The sequence below is a fragment of the Ictalurus furcatus genome, chromosome 14 (genome assembly GCF_023375685.1).
Source record: "Ictalurus furcatus strain D&B chromosome 14, Billie_1.0, whole genome shotgun sequence".
Lineage (NCBI taxonomy): Eukaryota > Metazoa > Chordata > Actinopteri > Siluriformes > Ictaluridae > Ictalurus > Ictalurus furcatus.
In genome coordinates this window covers 18809282-18828659 of record NC_071268.1, presented here as the reverse complement: position 1 = coordinate 18828659, position 19378 = coordinate 18809282, and the positions used below count along the sequence as shown (strand labels likewise).

The 19378-nt window shown below is 38.2% G+C and overlaps 2 protein-coding genes across 2 annotated transcripts; one reads left to right on the top strand and one right to left on the bottom strand.

Moving 5' to 3' along the window:
- Positions 1-201: 201 nt before the first annotated feature.
- On the bottom strand, positions 202-4289 carry duox2 (dual oxidase 2). Its single transcript, XM_053641856.1, has 8 exons — positions 4160-4289; positions 2557-3283; positions 2015-2187; positions 1781-1838; positions 1421-1555; positions 1039-1246; positions 714-928; positions 202-533 (listed from the first exon to the last, which is right to left on the bottom strand). Exons 2-8 carry the CDS (start codon positions 2687-2689, stop codon positions 265-267), a joined length of 1191 nt encoding a protein of 396 aa, XP_053497831.1. The 5' UTR covers positions 2690-3283; positions 4160-4289; the 3' UTR covers positions 202-264.
- Positions 4290-4456: 167 nt separating this feature from the next.
- duox (dual oxidase) lies at positions 4457-17847 on the top strand. The gene is made up of 30 exons (XM_053641855.1): positions 4457-6362; positions 6633-6834; positions 7510-7676; positions 7984-8044; positions 8493-8589; positions 8752-8842; positions 8958-9060; positions 9162-9334; positions 9461-9636; positions 10684-10802; positions 10894-11034; positions 11149-11262; positions 11345-11547; positions 11686-11871; positions 12142-12367; positions 12499-12592; positions 12763-12938; positions 13366-13435; positions 13624-13701; positions 14126-14304; positions 14513-14743; positions 15071-15170; positions 15277-15326; positions 15441-15568; positions 15676-15829; positions 15965-16197; positions 16340-16498; positions 16634-16789; positions 16967-17095; positions 17429-17847. The coding sequence occupies exons 1-30, from the start codon at positions 6234-6236 to the stop codon at positions 17549-17551; spliced, it is 4248 nt and encodes a 1415-aa protein (XP_053497830.1). The 5' UTR covers positions 4457-6233; the 3' UTR covers positions 17552-17847.
- The last annotated feature ends 1531 nt before the right edge of the window (positions 17848-19378 follow it).

The window sequence follows — 19378 nt, the reverse complement described above, 5'->3', positions numbered from 1 at the left end:
TCTCAACTCAAACATATGTATATACATATTTACACATGTACGTACGTGAAGGTACAACAGAAAAAAAAATGTTTACATTTGTATTTACAGCAGCCCACAGCACAAAAAAAGCTTAATTCTGTAGGATTTTCAAGTATAGGAAATGATGGCCATGTTGACTTCAGTTGGTTTCTCAAAGCTTCTGCGGAAACATGTAAAGTGCATCATTTTATTAATTACTATTAAGATGTTGAGTTTTATTAATGTCAGGAATCATCTGAAGGTTTATATAAGTTGCAATGCTTGTTCGATAAGGGTATTGAGACTTACAGTTAAAGTGGAGATCTGCTGTGGTTCTTGGTTCATTGTTTTTACAGTCACGCCTTCTAAACTTACTCCTTCTAGGAAGCTGGTGTTGATGTAGCCCTCTGATATTGAGTGCATGTCGTTATCATCATCCACATCCACCCCGACACTGAAAGCTTCCCTCATCTTCTCTGGGATCAGGCAGTCCAGCAGAATAACTACAATACCAATCACTGCTGACAATAAACCTGTAAACCAGAATAGTGTGTTATTCACAAGAGATCTGCTTTTCTCAGTTGTGATTTACAATATCTTTTGTGTCATTAATGTTTCATGTATAGTCTACAACACTCGATATACCAGAGAGACATGTTAAAGTGTTAAATCACTATGCATATATGTATACGTGTAAGTATAAGTATACGTACCAGTAGCTATAGCTAACCAGAAGGAATGGCTATATTCAGGTTCAAAGGATTCTGTGCCTATAGAGAAGCTGCACTGTGGGATGTTGTATATTGTGGAAAAGGAGGCCAAGGAGAAGAAGATAAAAGCCGCCGTAGCAAGCATCATGAAGCCGGCGTACAGGATGACGGGCATTGAGAAGAGGATGTTGGCCACCATCCAGCAGCAAAAAGCCGTCCTGTGGGAAAGAGTGAGAGAGACACCAATCTTTACTGTACCTGTTTGCATTTGTTGAATAGGCCTTGTTTCTTCACTCTAAAGACGGTGTCAGTGATCATTGAGACTTACCACAAGGTGGCCGAGGCGTATCTGCCTGAGTATTGGTACTGATAGATGAGACTGCAGGGGCTGTCGAGGGTGAACTTCTCAGCAATGTACAGGATGGGGTTAGGAAGACCTTTTTCCAGGGCATCAGAATAATCATCCTCTGTGACACCAGTCCATGTGAACATTTCATTGTAGTCTATGGTCTCGTTGAACTGTACTACAGGATCTCCTACAGAGACAGAAATAAACATCAAATATATATGCAGCCTCTTCTGACCTGAGCTAACTTGAATCATTTGCTTAAGCTTAATATGTACATGATTCTTCTTTACTACACATCTAATTTCATTTATCACAATATATTTACGAAAAAAGCAAAAGCTGTAGTTTCTGGTTGACTGACCTCTGAGCGTGATGTTAATTCCATACAGGCCTACATGTAGACCCACCTCAGCATTCACCACAAAATTACTGAAGGATTTGTAAGTCGTGTTGGCCTTCAACCTTCCTTCAGCCCAGTCACAGGTGAAGTTTAGAGCTGTTATATAAAGTTATGATGTCAGAAGCATATCATTTCCATCTTAATGCATAATGAATGTGTTTAACATTGGGATGTAGTCACTAGTTTCCAGGTTATATCATATGACAGTAAAGTTAATCATAGGACTTGATCAAGTCAGTTTCCTTAGTGCTAAGGTGAACAAGATAGTAACTGAATAGTTGTTAAGGGTGTGTTTTAACAGTTAGGTTATAAAGTACTCACCAACTATAACCACTCCTATGAATAAACTAATGATGATCCTGAATGTCCAAAGTATCCGCTGGAAAAAAAAGAGTTTTAACGTTAACATGCAATTAATTATATATATGATATATACAATTTTTTAAATCATTTATTATTGACAAGAAAAATACGGTGGTCTACTAAAAGCACAAGTATCCTCTCAGTCAGTGAGGTGTTCTTTGTTCATGGGCTCTTGTATTTGAGTGCCCTTACCGATCGGCCACGTATCCCAGGCACAATGAGGAGCAAGGTGACGAGCAGCGTCAGGAAAACCAGGATGACAGCGAGCAGGCTGCCGCTGAATATGAACGAGGTTCTTTGTAGCGGGTAGAATGGGTAAATGTCATCGTAGAAAGTCATCTTCCCTCCAAATCCGTGCGCTAAAGCTGAAAGCACACCGCGCCACAGTGAGGACAGGAGCTCAGTTACCGGTAGATACTCAGATAAGAGCCTGCTTTAACTGGAGCATCTCTGATTTAATACTGCCTTCATTACACACATATCCTCTGAAGCTTCTTGTATAGCCTATTTGTGCGGGGTTTTTTTTTTAAATTACTATTATATAGTATATTATTCAGGGGAAAAAAATATGCAAAATCAGTCCCATTATTATGCTAATTAATGATGTAGGCCTAATTCTATGATTTGATCTGGTTTCTCCTCGACTTTTCGTTCATGTGATGCACATTTAAAAAAACAAAACAAAAAAAAAAAACAAGAGAAAAGTGCTATTTTATGTAATCGTTGCGGCTTACCTGTAAGTACAAGAAACAACGCAAAGTGTGCAAAAAACGTGCAGGATAGTCGCAGTCCAGAGGGAATTGTCTTTCCACGGCGTTGAGCATCTTTTATATCCTCACACCTCCTGGGGTTCGCTTTAATTTGCATAGATAGTATGTTGAGGAATGGAGGTGTCAACCTGAACGACCATCCCTTCTCTGATAAGCCTGGCACTGGGTTTCAGCGGCACATACTCTCTAGTTGTGTCCACACACTCCCTGCGCTTTGGGTTTTTTTTTTTTTTTGGCTTTTTTTTTGGGTTGCGCTCAGATAACACTGCTCAGGCGCTGCCAGTCCCATGCTTCACTCCTGCCTACAGTGTGCAGTGTGCTAACTGGAAACCGATCTGCTTCTTGGTTTTCTTTCGCACTACTGTTACGTTCAGTGTCTCCTGCCTCTGAGTGAGTTCTGGCTGTGACTTCTCCACTCCACGGTTCTCCAGGTGTCTTGGCTCCTGAAGTGCTCCACTTTCTCCAGAATGGATTTGCACATGAGCGCATGGTGGACGCTAGTCTCGCTGTCTCTGACACTCTGTGCAGCAGGTAAGCAAAACCACTGGGCTTCTAATATGATTACAAAGCTGTTCTAAATGTTCTTGTCTATTAACTATATTTATTATCCCAAGTAATACAGTGCTACTTTGTAAATCATGGTGTGCCAAGGGAGAGGTGATCCAGCAGGTGGACAGGGAGGGAAAAGCTCCTGGAATATATAGACACAACAGCATGTAACAGCATGTAAAGCTCTTCGTGTAATACAATAATGTTGAATGCTGTCATATAGACCTAAGGCTAATTGCACAGGTATTATAAGGGATCTCAACCATAACATTTTAGTGACGCTGTGTGAGAACTGGAGGAGTGAGCTGCACGTTTTAATATATGTGTTAATATGTCATCAAAACAAACATTTGGGTCTTACAACGTAACAAGAACATAACAACACTTTTTTTTTGTAGCTTTTGCGTCCTTCTTTTCAGAAATGACAACATGATATATTATGATTAGTAGTCACCAATTGGTCATTACTGAAATGTATTAACTATAAGCGAGTTTGCACATAAAGAAGGATCATGATATACACTCTATGGCCAATTGTTTTTGGACACCTGATCATTACACCCATATGTGAAGATCCCATTCCATATTTAGTCCCCCTTTGCTAGTATAATAACCTCCAGTTATATGGGAAAGCTTGGAATGTGGCTGTGGGGATATTCCTCTTCAGGCACAAGAGCATTAATGTAGTCAGACACTGACGTTGGGAAAGAAGGCCTGGGGCACAGTGAGCGTTCCAGGTCATCCCTGAGGTAAGGGCTCTGTGCAGTCCACTCCAGTTTTTCCACTCCAACCTTGGCAAACCATGTCTTCATGGAGCTCACTTTGTGCACAGGGGCATTGTCATGCTGGAACATGTTGGTGCTTTCAACTTTGTGTCAACAGTTTGGGGAAGGAACACATGGGTGTGATGGCCATGTGTCCACAAACATTTGGACACATAGTATACTGTATATAGGCCTGTATAAGTTGGTACCTATAATAGGCCAATGTAAAAAAAAAAAATTTGCTTTCTACTTACAGTGACTACGTTTACATGGACAGCAGTAATCTAATTATTGACCTTAATCTGAGTAAGATAATAATGTGATTAAGGTGTTTACATGAGTCGCTTTTAGAATACTCCTGTCATGTTCCCGTTTTACATGTTTCAGAACATAATTAGATTAACAGCCCGCGTCATTACGTCACCGCGCCACGCCGGCCGACGTCCCTCCAGAATTTCACGTATCAACATACAGTTCGTCTTCGTTATGGTACCGTATACAGTTTTGGGTGTTTTTATTATTTATTTATTTTTACGAACCCTTTAAGTGCAGTTAATTATTTGTCATGCTATACGTCCTAATAGACAACTGCTTGAAGCGGTGGGTGTGTCCCAAATCGCGTAGTTACCGTCTATATAGTAGCCGAGATACATGTATTTTTCCCCACTACAGGCCTATAGTAGGAAAGTATGCGATTTGGGACACAGTCGAACTCTCTTGTTCGCCGTAAAACTGCCGTGTGTGATCGTGTCCTGTCACAAAATGCGGTGAAAACTCCCACACGACGTTCATAATGTGATTAAGGTGTTTACATATCTCTACTACACGTCCATAATGCGACTAAAACAGGAGTACTCCACCTGTCTTAATTAGATTATTGCTTACTTCGATTATGACCTTAATTAGATTAAGGTAAGTAAAAATTGCTGTTTACACGGTAGTTTCTTAATTAGAGTATGGTCTTAATCGGATTAAGAGTAGATTATTGTTGTCCATGTAAACGCAGCTAGTGTTTTTAACTTTTACCTCCAAATCAGAGGACAATTGGGACCATGTGTTTCTGATACTGTATGTAGGGTCATTGCTTAATTAGGGAGGTCCACACACTATGTTATTCACACCACAATTGTAGTTGTCTTTTTTGTCACTCAGAATCCGGCATCACTTGGGAAGTTCAGAGATATGATGGCTGGTATAATAACTTGGCCTATCATCGTCGGGGGACAGCAGGTAACAGCCTGATATATACCTATCAGTAGTGTAAACTATGCTGCAATGTTAGATACATAGGTTTCTCATTGGTCCTTGGATAGTTAGGGGTTTAAGCTTGGTAAAAGGGCTCTACTTGGAATCTATTCTGAAATGGAAACCTTCGTTGTAGCAACAAACCAAAGAACCTTTAGGGTGCTAGATGCAGTCATTTTTACAAAGAGTGTGTAGATCCCAGAAGATAGGCTCCAGGTTCCCCGTGACCCTGAAAAGGATAAGCGGTATAGAAGATGGATGGATGGATGTACATCCCAGACAAAACTGTACCATACAGGCGTATGAATTAAATTACCTTCTTTACAGCATTGAGAACTATCTCTGATGGATGATTCTTTAAGGTTTTTTTGTTGGCTTCACAGTGAACCAAACAATCATTTTATATATTAAATATTTGTATCTTTATGGTTTTTTATGGAGGGAATTGTTTTTCAGTGTATTGTGGCACCAACAAAAATGGTTAAAGACCCAATTTTTGCAGTACAAATATGTGAAAGGTACTGGTGCCTGGCAACAAATTATATTCATGTAATATTTAGTATTATAAATATTACCAAGGAAGTTGTAAAAAAAAAAAAAAAACAAGTTGTAAAACAAAATGGTATGTAGCCATAGTCTGCATCTAAGGAACCTGATCCCAGCACTGTGAATGTTTGTTGAACAGGTGCACCTCTCATGCGCCTCCTGTCCGCTCACTACTCAGACGGAGTTTTTCAAATCAAAGGACTGCATCTACCCAACTCACGGTGCATCAGTAACACAGTGTCACGTGGCCCCTCTGGCCAACTGTCAGTCCAGAACCGAACGGTTCTCTCATTGTTTTTTGGTGAGTGACACCTTCAATAAAGATGTGTGTGTGTGTGTGTGTGTGTGTGTGTAAATTTACCATAGCAGAAAGTCTGTCAGACTGTTTATGCTAACAATCCTCCTTGATTTTTTGACTGAACCATTATACACTGTTTCATTCTGACAAGACAACTATAAATTTACTGGTGGCCAATAGGTTTTCATGTAGTGTATGAGATTGTGGAATCCCGAAGACCTGGTTGCCCTTCTGAGTTCATGAACGTCCCAGTCCCAAAGGATGACCCTGTCTTTGGGCGTAACTCCAAAGAAGAAGTCCTGCTCCAGTTCCAACGTGTACAATGGGACCGTAGTAGTGGACAGAGTCCAAACAACCCAAGAAAACAGGTAACACTTCCTGTAGAGATGAGTGTAGTGAATTTAGATTAAAGACAAGAACTACACCCATAAAGACCGGGCAGAACCGATATAAGATATGTACTCTATGAGTACCAACATTTAAAGCCAATAAATGAAGTAACATAACAAAATATATTTTTATGACTGGTATTCATAGAAACTTTTCTGGTGTAGAAATTAAATGAGCAGTTTAATGAGCAAATTAAATATGCTTTAAGTGAATAACTGAATAAAAGCTGATGGTTCATTTCCTTACAGGTGAACCATGTGACAGCTTGGATTGATGGCAGCTCAATCTATGGTTCCTCCAGCTCTTGGTGTGATGCCCTGAGGAGTTTCCATGGAGGGCTCCTGTCCTCAGGCTCTTCTTCTGACATGCCAAAGCAGACTGCCAGTAACAATTTCATGTGGAGTGCTCCAAACCCCTGCAACGGACAGACCGGTCCAGAGGGGCTCTATGGTAAAATCATTAGAGATTTTATGTTCTTCAAAAAGAATCAGTTGAAAAAAAAGTGCTGTTGCATATACTGAAATTAAGGATTTAATTCAAGAATATTTGTGGGTAGTTTCACTCAGCTGTATTTAGGATGGTGGATCTTTAACATGTGATGTGACACCAGTACTGAGGTGTATGTTTTCTATGCTTCTTCAGACTACTAAACAGTGTAATGTTTTCTGAACAGTTTAGAATGACCTCATTCATTCCACAAAACAAACTCAATCTTCACTGTTGTCTTTTTTATGTTGTCCACCTGGTCCTACATTTTTGCTAAACCTCATTAAATCCTATGGTGACTGTATTGTTGTTGTTTGTGTTGTTGCCTTTTTATGGTGCTGTTCTTTATTTCTGCCACATAATCTGTTGTAATGCATGTCTCAATGAACGTAAGTCTTTGAGCAATGTCTAGATAGAAAAATGCTATCCAAGGGAGCTTGTCTGCTTTAAGAAACACATTTAGCCAATTGTCAGATGTGCTATTGTTGGGATGTCTTTCAGCTGCCAGAGCTCACTATGCAGGTTACGTAAATAGAAGACATCTTTGATGTCAAAAACAGACACAAACACAAAATAAACAGTACAGGTTTGAGGTTTCTTAATCTTTCGTTGCGTTTACTCATTATTATGTCTCCACAGAATTTGGGAATGCCTGGGCCAATGAGAATATCTTCATGGTAGCTGAGGCGATTATTTGGTTTCGTTACCATAATTATCTTGCTACTCAACTACACAAGGAACACCCATCATGGTCAGATGAGGAGCTTTTTCAAAGTGCCAGGAAGATGGTTATTGCCACATTTCAGGTAAAGAGAAAAGTCATCTATTATTTAGAAACCACAAGGTGTAGATGGAAGTGCTAATTTGGTAGTCTGTCCGCTTGTATGGTTGCCTCACGCACTTTCTGCAACAGGGCTTAAGACACTTTTGTTTGAACTACAGGCTACTCCATGTGCAAAATAAATAGTTGCCCAAGTCATGAGTCAGTACATGATACAGAAAGGTGAAGAAAACTATTAAGCAAGACTCATACCTGATACTGATTATTATTTGATATGCTTGCATGGTTTATCTCTCCATAAGAAGTGTTATAATCTTTTCTTCTTTCACCAGAACATTGCATTCTATGAATGGTTGCCTAAATATCTAGGAGTCTCAGTGCCTTCATACCCAGGTGAGAGGTTACAGGGAAGGTGTGTGTGTGTGTGTACGTGTGTGTATGTTAGTTGTGGTGAGCTGACATGCTCTACTTACCTGTGGTTTAGTGAGTTACTACTTGAGGATCTGTTTAATGGGCACAGTGGGCTCTAGCTACGTCAGTGAAGCCAGGGTTATCATTTCTGCTGAGGAAGCTATTTTTGTTGGATTATCCTTCCTGCAGAAACAGAACATGAATAGTCTTAAAGGTTGTATCAAACATTTCAACTGAGTTTTAGTTAGAATTCAGATGTTTCATGGAACTGCTTTTTTTCCCTGTCCAAAATCAGACGTTGTGCTTGACATAACAGTCCATAAAATATAGGCTAGTGTATGCGGTGACAATTTTATTCTGAAAATCAGGTAACACTGGATACAATATTTCTTGAATGCGTTGATGAGTTTTTTTTCTAAAACACTTCCAGGCTATCAGAAATCTGTTGATCCAGGAATTTCTCCCGAGTTTCAGATTGTAACAACATGCTTTGATTTAACTCTGGTTCCCTCTGGTGTCTATATGAGGTAAATACATGCAAATACACATCAAATGAGACTTATTTATTACTAAATAAACTTCTCTTCGATAATGTGCATTCTTTGAATTATATTGGTAGTGTAATTGTTTAAAAATGAACAGTGTTCACCATTTTTTCTTTTTGTTTGTTTGTTTGTTTGTTTTAATAGAAACAGGACTTGTCACTACAGAAAAGTTGTGAACTTGGATGGGAGTACTTCTCCAGCACTCCGCTTATGCAACAGTTTTTGGAACAGACATGTGAGTCAAGAATTTTAAAAAATGTGTTCAAAATTCAAATCATTCTAGATAAAGTTTAAAACTTTTTCAAATTTAATTATGAAGCAGCTTTTTAAAATGTGGTTCTTTGCTGCAGAACCCAAATTTAAACTCTGGTCAAGATGTGGACGATCTGATAATGGGTATGGCTTCGCAGACAGCTGAGAGAGAGGACAACATAATTGTTGAGGATTTGCAAGGTTACGCTTTATTTTTGTTGCTTTCTTCTCCTATAGCTCTTCTTTTTGAAATGCTCAGCAAGTGATGAACTCATATCCTCTCTTTTACTTTTCCTGTACAGACTACATGTATGGATCCTTGCAGCTCTCACGTACTGATGCCTTGGCCATAGCCATTCAGAGAGGCAGAGACTTTGGGCTGGCCAGCTATAACCAAGTCAGAGAGGCCCTCAACCTTCCACCTGTCAAGACCTGGGGAGAGATTAATCCCAACCTGAACAAGACTAATCCAGAGGTATATACAGTAGACTATGTAGGGATATCGGCTGTAATACATTAATTCATGAAATGTAATATTTAGTAACGACATCTGTATTGCTTTCCCCTAATGGTCGATTTTCAATATCTGGTTTTGTTTTAGTTATTTTTGGAGCTGTCCAAGCTATATGAAAACGATATCAACAGGTTGGAGCTGTCTGTAGGAGTTCTGCTTGAGATAAACAATGGACCAGGTCCGGTAGTTTCCTCCATTGTCCTGGACCAGTTTGAACGCATCAGAAATGCAGACCGATTCTGGTTTGAAAACCAACAAAATGGGTAGGATATTAATTACATGAAAAACATGTCATATTTCCTCACTGTTTTCTGTTAACTATTTCAGAACTTTAAAGCTGTTGGATGTAAGATTTGGAAATTCGTCTCCTCTGGTAGAAAAATGTTATTGCAAGCCACTCGCAGAAGAATGTTTGGTAAAAAGGATCATGATGTATTGTTCTACATTGCACCGATTGACCTCGTGGCTGTGTGTGCAAAGTAATACACATTCCTAGAGAATCACAAAAAACTAGTAATGACACCAATGGTGTACTGACCAGTGTGTAGTTTGGTACTGGGACTGGTAGGTTGGTACTGGGACCCAAACATGTGGACCCAAGTGAAAGAGCAAATGCTGTTTTCACTATACTGTAAGCTAAATAGTGTAAACATGCTAGCTAAAACTCAGAGTAATAAATGCACACAACAAGGTGAGTAAACACCTCGACTGACTCACTCTAGCCTGATACAACCGAGTTTGAAATACAGTTGCAGTCAAAATTGTGGGGAAACCACTTGAAGCATTTCTTGTGTTCAACTATTTCAATTGCTTTTGTTTGATTTGTTCATTGCAGACAGCTGCAAGTCTGTAAATTTTGACAAAAAACCTGATTTACAATGGGGGTTGAATCATTTTGATTTCAACTGTACATACAAACAACCACTGTTAATCCATTGCTGACTAAATGAGCTTAACAACCTCTCGACTGTCTAACAGTACAAATTCCACACCTAGAATAAATCAGCTAAATATCATTCATCAGCTTTCCACGAAATTTGAGAATAAATACATTCCTTTTTCAGCAAGAGAAACAGATTTCTGTCACGTCTAAATTTGGCGTGTGATAACATTTGACGTATTTTAGCTGATGCTTGATGCATGTGTACAAATTCCAACCCAAGACCCCTAACACAATACTGACTTAAAAAAAAAAAATCCTATGATCTGTAGCTTTGATATAGAATTGTTTTTTATTGATTGATTGTTGGTTTGTATGATCGTTTCCTCTTTTATTGGCTAAAATTTGACTTTTTGTTCTCTCTTCATAGCTTGTTTACGGAGGAGGAGATCCAAGCTATACGAAGCACCACATATCATGATGTACTTCTCAGGACCACTAGTGCAGAGAGTGGAGACATACAAGAGAATGTGTTTTTCTGGCTAAATGGTACAATTCATTCAAAACTTACACATCACCTATTATTACTTTTGCCATATGTTCTCAGATATTTCAACCAATGATTCTCTGTCACTTACAGGTGATCCCTGCCCTCAGCCTCAGACAATCACAGCCTCCATGCTTTACCCTTGCACTAATGCTACTTCTATGAGTTACTTCGACAGTGGCAGCAAAGCAGGCTTTGGCATTTTTGTCATTGCCCTTTTCTTCTTCCCTGTAGGTCAGTAGGACTACAGATGTGTGTATTAATTTAGATACAAGACTGAGATCTTTAACTTTTATCAGAGGTTCCAAAATTAGACTTATTTCTTCTTTCTCTTTCAAACTTAAACAGTGAGTTTCCTCGTGGCTTACGTAGTGGCCTACATCCGGGCAACCAAGTACAAAAGGTTTCTGAAAAGGACCCAAGGCCCCACTAAAGACAAAACCACCCCTCATGGAATCAGAGGTAGTTTGTGTAGTCAATATTGTTACTGGATGATCCTGTGTTATCAGAGAAGTGTTACATCCTGTGCTCTCTATTTGTATAGCTTGTGAGTGGCAAGGATATTCAGATTCTCCTCAGTACGTCAGCCTGGAGATTGATGAGAAGAAACGGCTCCAGATTTATGGTGAAAATGGATCCCCTGTGCGCACTCATAACCTTGGTACTCAGGACCTCCTTGAGGTGTTTCTGTCTAATGATCACCAGCACCGTGCCCTACTTTTGAAGATCCCCAAGGAATATGATCTGGTAGGAAATAATTATGTTTAACATTACCACATATTCAAATCCAATCACAAACTGCATGTAATAAGTTGAAAATCTGATATGTTGAAATGTGTTCTTTGTCAAAATGCAGTACTTAACATCTATTTAAAATGTTTTCAGGTTTTGCTTTTTGAGAACATTGTGCAGAGATCTGAGTTTTTGGATCAGCTTCAGTCTGACCTGAAGGAAATGACCCTTCATCTGATAGTGACCGAGATGAGTGAGAAAGAACTGCTGAAGGAGGCAGTGACCAAAGAGCAACGAGCTCAGATTGTGGAGACTTTTTTCAGACATGCATTTGCAAAGGTAGGAACTGGACACCTGAATCAGTAATTATTTGTGCGTGTGTGCGTGTGTGCGTGTGGGTGGGTGGGTGGGTGTGTGTATGTGTGTGTGTGTGTGTGTGTGTGTTTGCTGGGGGTAGGGGTGTGTTACAAATAAAACATTAGTCCTTGTTGCATATCCATAAACAAATACCAGTTCTGTTAGCTTGAGTGTGCTGCTTCTTGCAATGGAGTTTGTAATTGAGTATGAAGTCTGACATTTTAGCATCTTAAATCTCTTTTCGGGCCTCAGATTCTAGATATTGATAAAAATGATGCTGGAGATTTGAGTGCTGTGTCCTCCAAGAGAACCAAAGAGGCTCTTCAGTGTGAGCTCACAGGAGCTGAGTTTGCCCATGCGCTTGGGCTGAAGCCTGACTCGCCTTTTGTGGAGTCCATGTTTTCTCTGGCAGATAAGGATGGCAATGGATATCTCTCTTTTCAAGAGTTTCTCGATGTTCTGGTCATCTTCATGAAAGGTCAACTTATTCAAAAAAAGAATTCCGACTTAAATAAGGACAATGTAGCCAGAAGATGTTCTTAAATCAATACCTTTTATTTTTGAAACCCATTTAACCCTCTGTTACCTCATTAATGGTCTCTTCTTCAGGAACCCCAGAGGAGAAGTCCAAGCTCTTGTTCTCCATGCATGACATTAAAGGAGAAGGTTTCCTGTCTAAGGAAGATTTTTGTTCTTTACTAAGGTATATATTGTAATATTAAGTATTGACTTATTTGGTCAGCTATAACAATAGCTGCATAGTGTCAATGCATACTTAAATTTTAAAACATTAATTTACACTGCAGTATGCAATTAACTTCCATATTATAGTACGTATAAAATTCTTCTTTGTCTTTTTATATATCTGCTTAGATCTTTTTTGGAGATCTCCAGTAATGTCCTTTCTAAGAACCAGGCAGAGGAAGCTATAGCAGCCATGCTTCATGCTGCAGGCTTTGATAACAAAGATCACATCACCTGGGAAGACTTTCACATCTTACTGCAAGATCATGAGAATGTCCTGCAGTTTGCACAACTTAACATCAAAGGTGTTTTCTCACTCTGTACTTTTATCTTACAACAATCACAACAGCATATTGTGCTCAAAGTCTCTTAAATGCAGTTGAAAACATGTCCAGGTGTGTACAAACCACATTTATCAACTAAAGCTCATTTGCTCTATCTGCCTATGCTTTTAACTTGTTTCCACGTTGTTTCTAAATGTGGTGGGTCTCTCCCCTTCTCCCCTGCTGAGCTCAATTTATTTTTAGATAGCATCACTTATGAGCACTCAGTGTAATAGCAAGCATTCTACTTTGTCATACAACTATACTACAGAAATAGCCAGATGGCAGCCCATCATTTCTCTGTAAAAGCGATAATGTGGATAATTGTCCAATATTCAGTCTATTCGTGGGTTCTGTTGAGCCAGAGTTTAATTTGCCTTTTCTTGTGCTATCTTTCACATAACTGCAGGAATTGAAATGCATGACATGAACAGACTAAGCCAACATCGGGTGTCCTTTATCATCACAAAGAAACACAGGTAAAAATATATATATATATATATATATATATATATATATATATATATATATATATATATATATATATATACGTCTATGTATTTATTTATTTATTTTTAAATGTCGGTTCAAATTTATCTCAAGGCCTAATTCTGATGCCAAAATGTATTTGTTCACTCTACAAACAAATGTCTTCTTTTATTTTCAGCTCCTCTTTTAAAAAAGATGGTGACTTTGTATACAATTGCCCCGTAGATGATGGCCCAGAACTTCGCCAACGAAAAAAGTGAGGACTTTAGCATCATGTTTGTAATTGTGGTTTTCTAATCTATTACGTGTCACCCAGGAGTACAAAGATATCAAAAGATGTTAGATGCTGGAAATTGCTGCTTTATTGTTTTACACACGCGCTCTACCATTTGTCATGTTGCATGTCCAGATGTCCACATATGATTACAGGATGATCCATTAGGCTTTACCTAAGCTACAGTGATCCCTGTTATTTTCAGATTACCATCCTAAAACCAGCTGTGTTTGTGGGCTTGATGTAATGCAGTGACATGATGTCTGCAAAATTTCACTATGAGTTAAATCATCTTTTAAACCAGTCATATATGGTCTGAATACCTCAATGGTGGCATGTGGCATCACTTGAAGTAAGAGATTATGATCACCTAATAGAGTACTCGTTGCGCTTTTTTTTTTTCCAGATCAGGCCTCTACAGCCCTAAGCTGTATGTGAAGCCTCAGAGAGAGCGCTACATTAGGAGTCGTGTCCAACAGAAGATCCAGCAGTTTAAACGCTTTGTGGAAAACTACCGTCGCCATATTGTGTGCATTGGTGTCATCTATGGGATCACTGCTGGGGTTGCTCTGGAGAGATGCTATTGTGAGTCTAGGCTCACCTTTTCATTTCCCTCATTATGTAACCATAATTGTCACATATTTAATGACAAATCATAAAGTACATTATGAGTACATTAAGCGTATTTTAGTTGTGTTTTTTTTTTTTTTTTTTTGCACTGATTTAAGTTGCTAAATGTAAATGACTTTAATTCAAATTTAAATTTAATTCAAACTAATGTCTCTGTGTGTAGACTACGGTTTTCAGGATCGCAGCTCTGGTGTCACAGAGTCTTCCATGGTTGGCATTATAGTGTCCCGAGGCTCTGCTGCTGGCATCTCTTTCTTGTTCCCGTACATGCTGCTCACAGTGTGTCGCAACCTCATAACCATGTGCAGGGAAACCTTCCTAAACAGTTACATTCCCTTTGACTCTGCTATAGATCTCCATCGCCTCATGGCAATGACGGCTATCATCCTTTCAGGTAAAACTTCTTGGCAAAATTTTGGTGCAGTTTATTGTGATGGTCTCCATTTCAATTGCACATTAGTAATTTGAGATAATTTGGCATATTTTTTTGCCTGTTTAGGGGAAATACAAAATAATTTATTTATTTAAATTGCAACTGTAACCCGATCTTAGCATCTACACAGCAAGTTTCAGAGTAAAATCTTTTCCATCTGCAGAAGCTGGTGTGTTGAGTTTGCTGTATCATTATGTTTGAATCACTGTGTTGGAGTGTACTTTTTAATTTCTCACTCTTAAGGTCATGTCGATCTTAGTCTAACTTTTATCCCTTCTCATCTTACAGTTACGCACAGCTTGGGTCATTTAGTCAATCTTTACGTCTTCTCTGTCAGTGAGCTCAGCATCCTCGCCTGCATGTTTCCCAAAGTGTTTTCAAATAACGGGTAAATTATCAATATCTTTGTTCCTATTGTCCTTATGCAATATTACCTTAACCTTATACTGCTGGAATGAACCATGTCTGAGGATACATGTGCAAACTGTTTATAGGTCAGAGCTACCAGCGAAATGGACCTTCTGGTTCTTTTGTACAGTACCAGGTAGGAATACTGTTTACTGATTGGGTAAAAAGCAATGATTTAAGGGTGTGTACATATATTTTATGTTTTCTTGTTCTCACTCTCATTCTCCCTCTTACTTTCCTTCTCTTGCAGGCATGACAGGGATCATTCTTCTCCTTGTCTTAGCCTTTATGTATGTCTTTGCCTCGCATTACTTCAGACGTATCAGTTTCAGAGGGTTTTGGATCACTCACTATTTTTATGTGCTTATTTATATACTGGTGAGAATAAAGCTTGAATAATTTGATAAGCCTTCAGTAGGGTGAGTTGCTGTTTGTGGTAGGACTATCAGATAATGTAATACTCCTTCGCCTTTTCTTCCTGGCAGACAGTGATCCATGGCAGCTTTGCCCTCCTCCAGCAGCCACGCTTTTACATCTACCTGATCCCACCTGCCCTCCTCTTCCTCCTGGATAAACTCATCAGCCTCAGCAGGAAGAAGGTTGAGATCCCTGTAGTGAATGCTGAGCTGTTGCCCTCAGGTACCGAATATTATATACATACTTAAGAAGCAGCAGCTTATGGATAAGGATTTATTTTTCCTAGTCTGCTTTAGCTACTTCAGGCTGAACTCTCCATCATGGTGTGAGTCATGCTGTGAAACTTCTCCATGGCAGGAGTGACATATCTGGAATTTAAGCGCCCCCAAGGATTTACCTACCGTTCAGGACAGTGGGTACGTGTGGCCTGTCTGGAGTTGGGCACAGATGAGTACCACCCCTTCACACTGACCTCAGCACCTCATGAGGAGACCCTCAGCCTGCACATCCGTGCTGTGGGACCATGGACCAGCAAGCTGCGAGAGATCTACAACCTAGAGAGACTGACGGAACTAGGGACTTATCCTAAAGTAAGAGGCAGTTTTTCTGCATTTTTTTTCCTACATTTTTTTCAGCTCTGCATAAAAACAAATATATTCTTTTGCTTGATTTTGGATTTAATTACTATAGTTCTGATTTGTGGACATTTCTGAAACATTTTAATCTCCTCAGCTGTATCTGGATGGACCATTTGGGGAGGGCCACCAGGAGTGGAAAGACTTTGAGGTGTCTGTTCTAGTGGGAGGAGGCATTGGAGTAACTCCATTTGCTTCTATACTGAAGGATATAGTTTTCAAGTCTTCAGCGAAACTCAAAGTTCAATGCAAAAAGGTAATAAAAGGTCATTCATAGATTTTATCTTTCATCACAACACATATTAAAAATTTACATGACGCTCCAGCACTTGACTTTATGCTTTATGTGGTTTATTATTGGAGAAGTAAAATGTGCCCAATTTCTCTCCAGGTATATTTTATCTGGGTTACGCGGACTCAGCGTCAGTTTGAGTGGGTGTCGGATATCATACGAGAAGTTGAGGAGATGGATGCACAGGAGCTGGTGTCTGTACACATATACATCACTCAACTGGCAGAAAAGTTTGATCTGAGGACCACCATGCTTGTAGGGAACTTCTCAAATTGATCAGGCATTGAACTAAAGAACTAGCTAATATGTTACCCTTCATCATTTCACACTGCTTAATTTCACACTATATTTACCAACTTTATTCTGCAAAATGGAAAAGTAAATGTTTTAGTTATACCTTTACAGCTTTTCTGGTTTTTCCTCTTTCCTTAGTATGTATGCGAGCGCCATTTCCAGAAAGTGTCGAACAGGAGTCTGTTTACTGGCCTGCGTTCTGTCACACACTTTGGTCGTCCACCATTTTTGGCTTTCTTCAGCTCCCTACAGGAAGTTCACCCTGAGGTGACTCACATTCTAAGATATACCTCTCCCATAATTATCATTTGGTCACAATTTGCCATCTGTGGAGTGCATGGTTGTCATCTTATTTTATGGCTGGTTGCTATAAATAATCTAGCCCATTAATAATTAGGAAGGATCAGCTCAACTCATATATGCTTTTACAATATATAGACTTATATATAATTTACTTTTATTTCTAATAATCATCCATTTTATTTTAATGTTGACAATAAATAAGGTGATACAAGTGATTATATATTGACCATTAATGAATCTGAACCAAGTGATCTTGTTTCCTAATCCCTAACTCCTTTATTTCATTCTTTTCCTAAGGTGGGGAAGATTGGTGTCTTCAGCTGTGGTCCACCTGGTCTGACAAAGAATGTAGAGAAAGCCTGCCAGCAGATAAACAAACGAGATCAAGCACATTTCATTCATCATTTTGAGAACTTCTAACTTGACTATTGCTTCTAAATTTACTGTTGATTAACATGTTAAATTTACTGTTTCTAACAATTAACAATGAAGTGATCTAACTATAAATGTGTTGATATTGTGAGATGCATTGATTTTACTTGATACCATAGTGCAGTACTGTTATTGATTATTACTGATTTATTTTCAACTAATTAATTTCTTTTTTAAACTACTTTACTTCTCCATCCATCCATCCATGGATGGATGGATGGATAGATACTTTACTTCTTTTTTTCCTTATTAATATATTTTTTAAATGTGATTTGTGAAATTAAATGTGCTTTCTGACCTTTACTGTGGTATAAGGGCAATTTGTACTTAATACATGATACTTGAAAGCTAAATAAAATTTCAATGTCTATATCATATTCTTGTGTAAAGACCTATAAGAACTTGTTTTCTTCGGCGGTTAGTGTAATCCCAAATGCAAACAAAACTGGTTCAGAGACTGTTGAACAAAGCTGCAGATATACGGCACTCACAGAAGTACTTAAATGCTTAAGGCTCCAGTTACTCCCATCCTGCTCAATTAGCCAAACAAACACATTCATGATAAACAATACATATTACAATATACTTTATGAAGGTAAATAAAGGTTCTCAAATTACATAATAATAATAAGAAGAAGAATACATATACTATAATAACACTAAATATTATTCTAATTATTAATAACTTATATCTTATATCTAATATCTTACACTCTTGATATACAAAATATACAATAAACCTTACAATATACTTTACAAACATAATTATTATTATTACTCTTACCAATTATTTGAATGTTATGAAATATTTTCTATTTATTAATCATTAATAATATATTAAGCGCAAACCAATAGTTTTGTATTGCTGCTGGTATTATCATAAAAATGGAAATATTACTTATGAATTTCAAGAATGAACTGGAACACTTGAAGCACCAAGAAAATGTGCTATAGCACAATGTTAACAAGCATTTTAAGGGTTTGTCCAATTTTTGTTTGTTGGTTTTTAAAATAAGTGATCTAGCTATACTTTATTAGAGAAATCACAAATAACACAAATTTTGCGAGCCTGCAGCATACAGGCTCTTTGGTGCATGAATTATAAAAACATTTATAGGATTTAAAGAAGTTACCAAATCACTAAAAAATGATCAAATCACCACACAACATAAAGTTAAACAAACAAAAAACATGCTTTTATCATATATCCCTGTTCATCACTTACACTTACTGAAGTAGAAAAAAGTATAATAATCAAATAAAAACATAGTATACTATACATAGTATACTATTGCCCCCTTTCATTTATAAAAACATATTTTGTGTCAAGCTTCAATAAGTTCTATTTTCACCTTTTTACATAAATATAATAGAATTGGTGCCAAACTACAATCAATTATTTGTCTAATATAGTGGACTTAATGCATGCCCTTGATCGTTCTAAATATTGATAGTTTAGTGGTTAATTGACAGAAGTACTTGAATGATATGTGTGTTTAATATGTTGTAAGTATGGAACATTTTACTCAGTCTGTTACGTAACGAGACTATAAACAGAAGCAAGTGCAGATCAAAGTCTTTATTTACAACTAAAGTCAATGTACAAGAAAACGGGAAACAAGGTCTAAACATAAAACTTGAACCGAGGCATGAAACATGAAACTAGAACCAAGGCGTGAAACATGAAACCAGAGCAGGGCATGGAAACACTACCACATGGCACCATTACATATTTAACTCATTTAAACCTTTAATACTGTGCAAAGTGCGCAGCAACGCGAGGGGTTTAAATAACTAATGTCATTTACCTTAAAT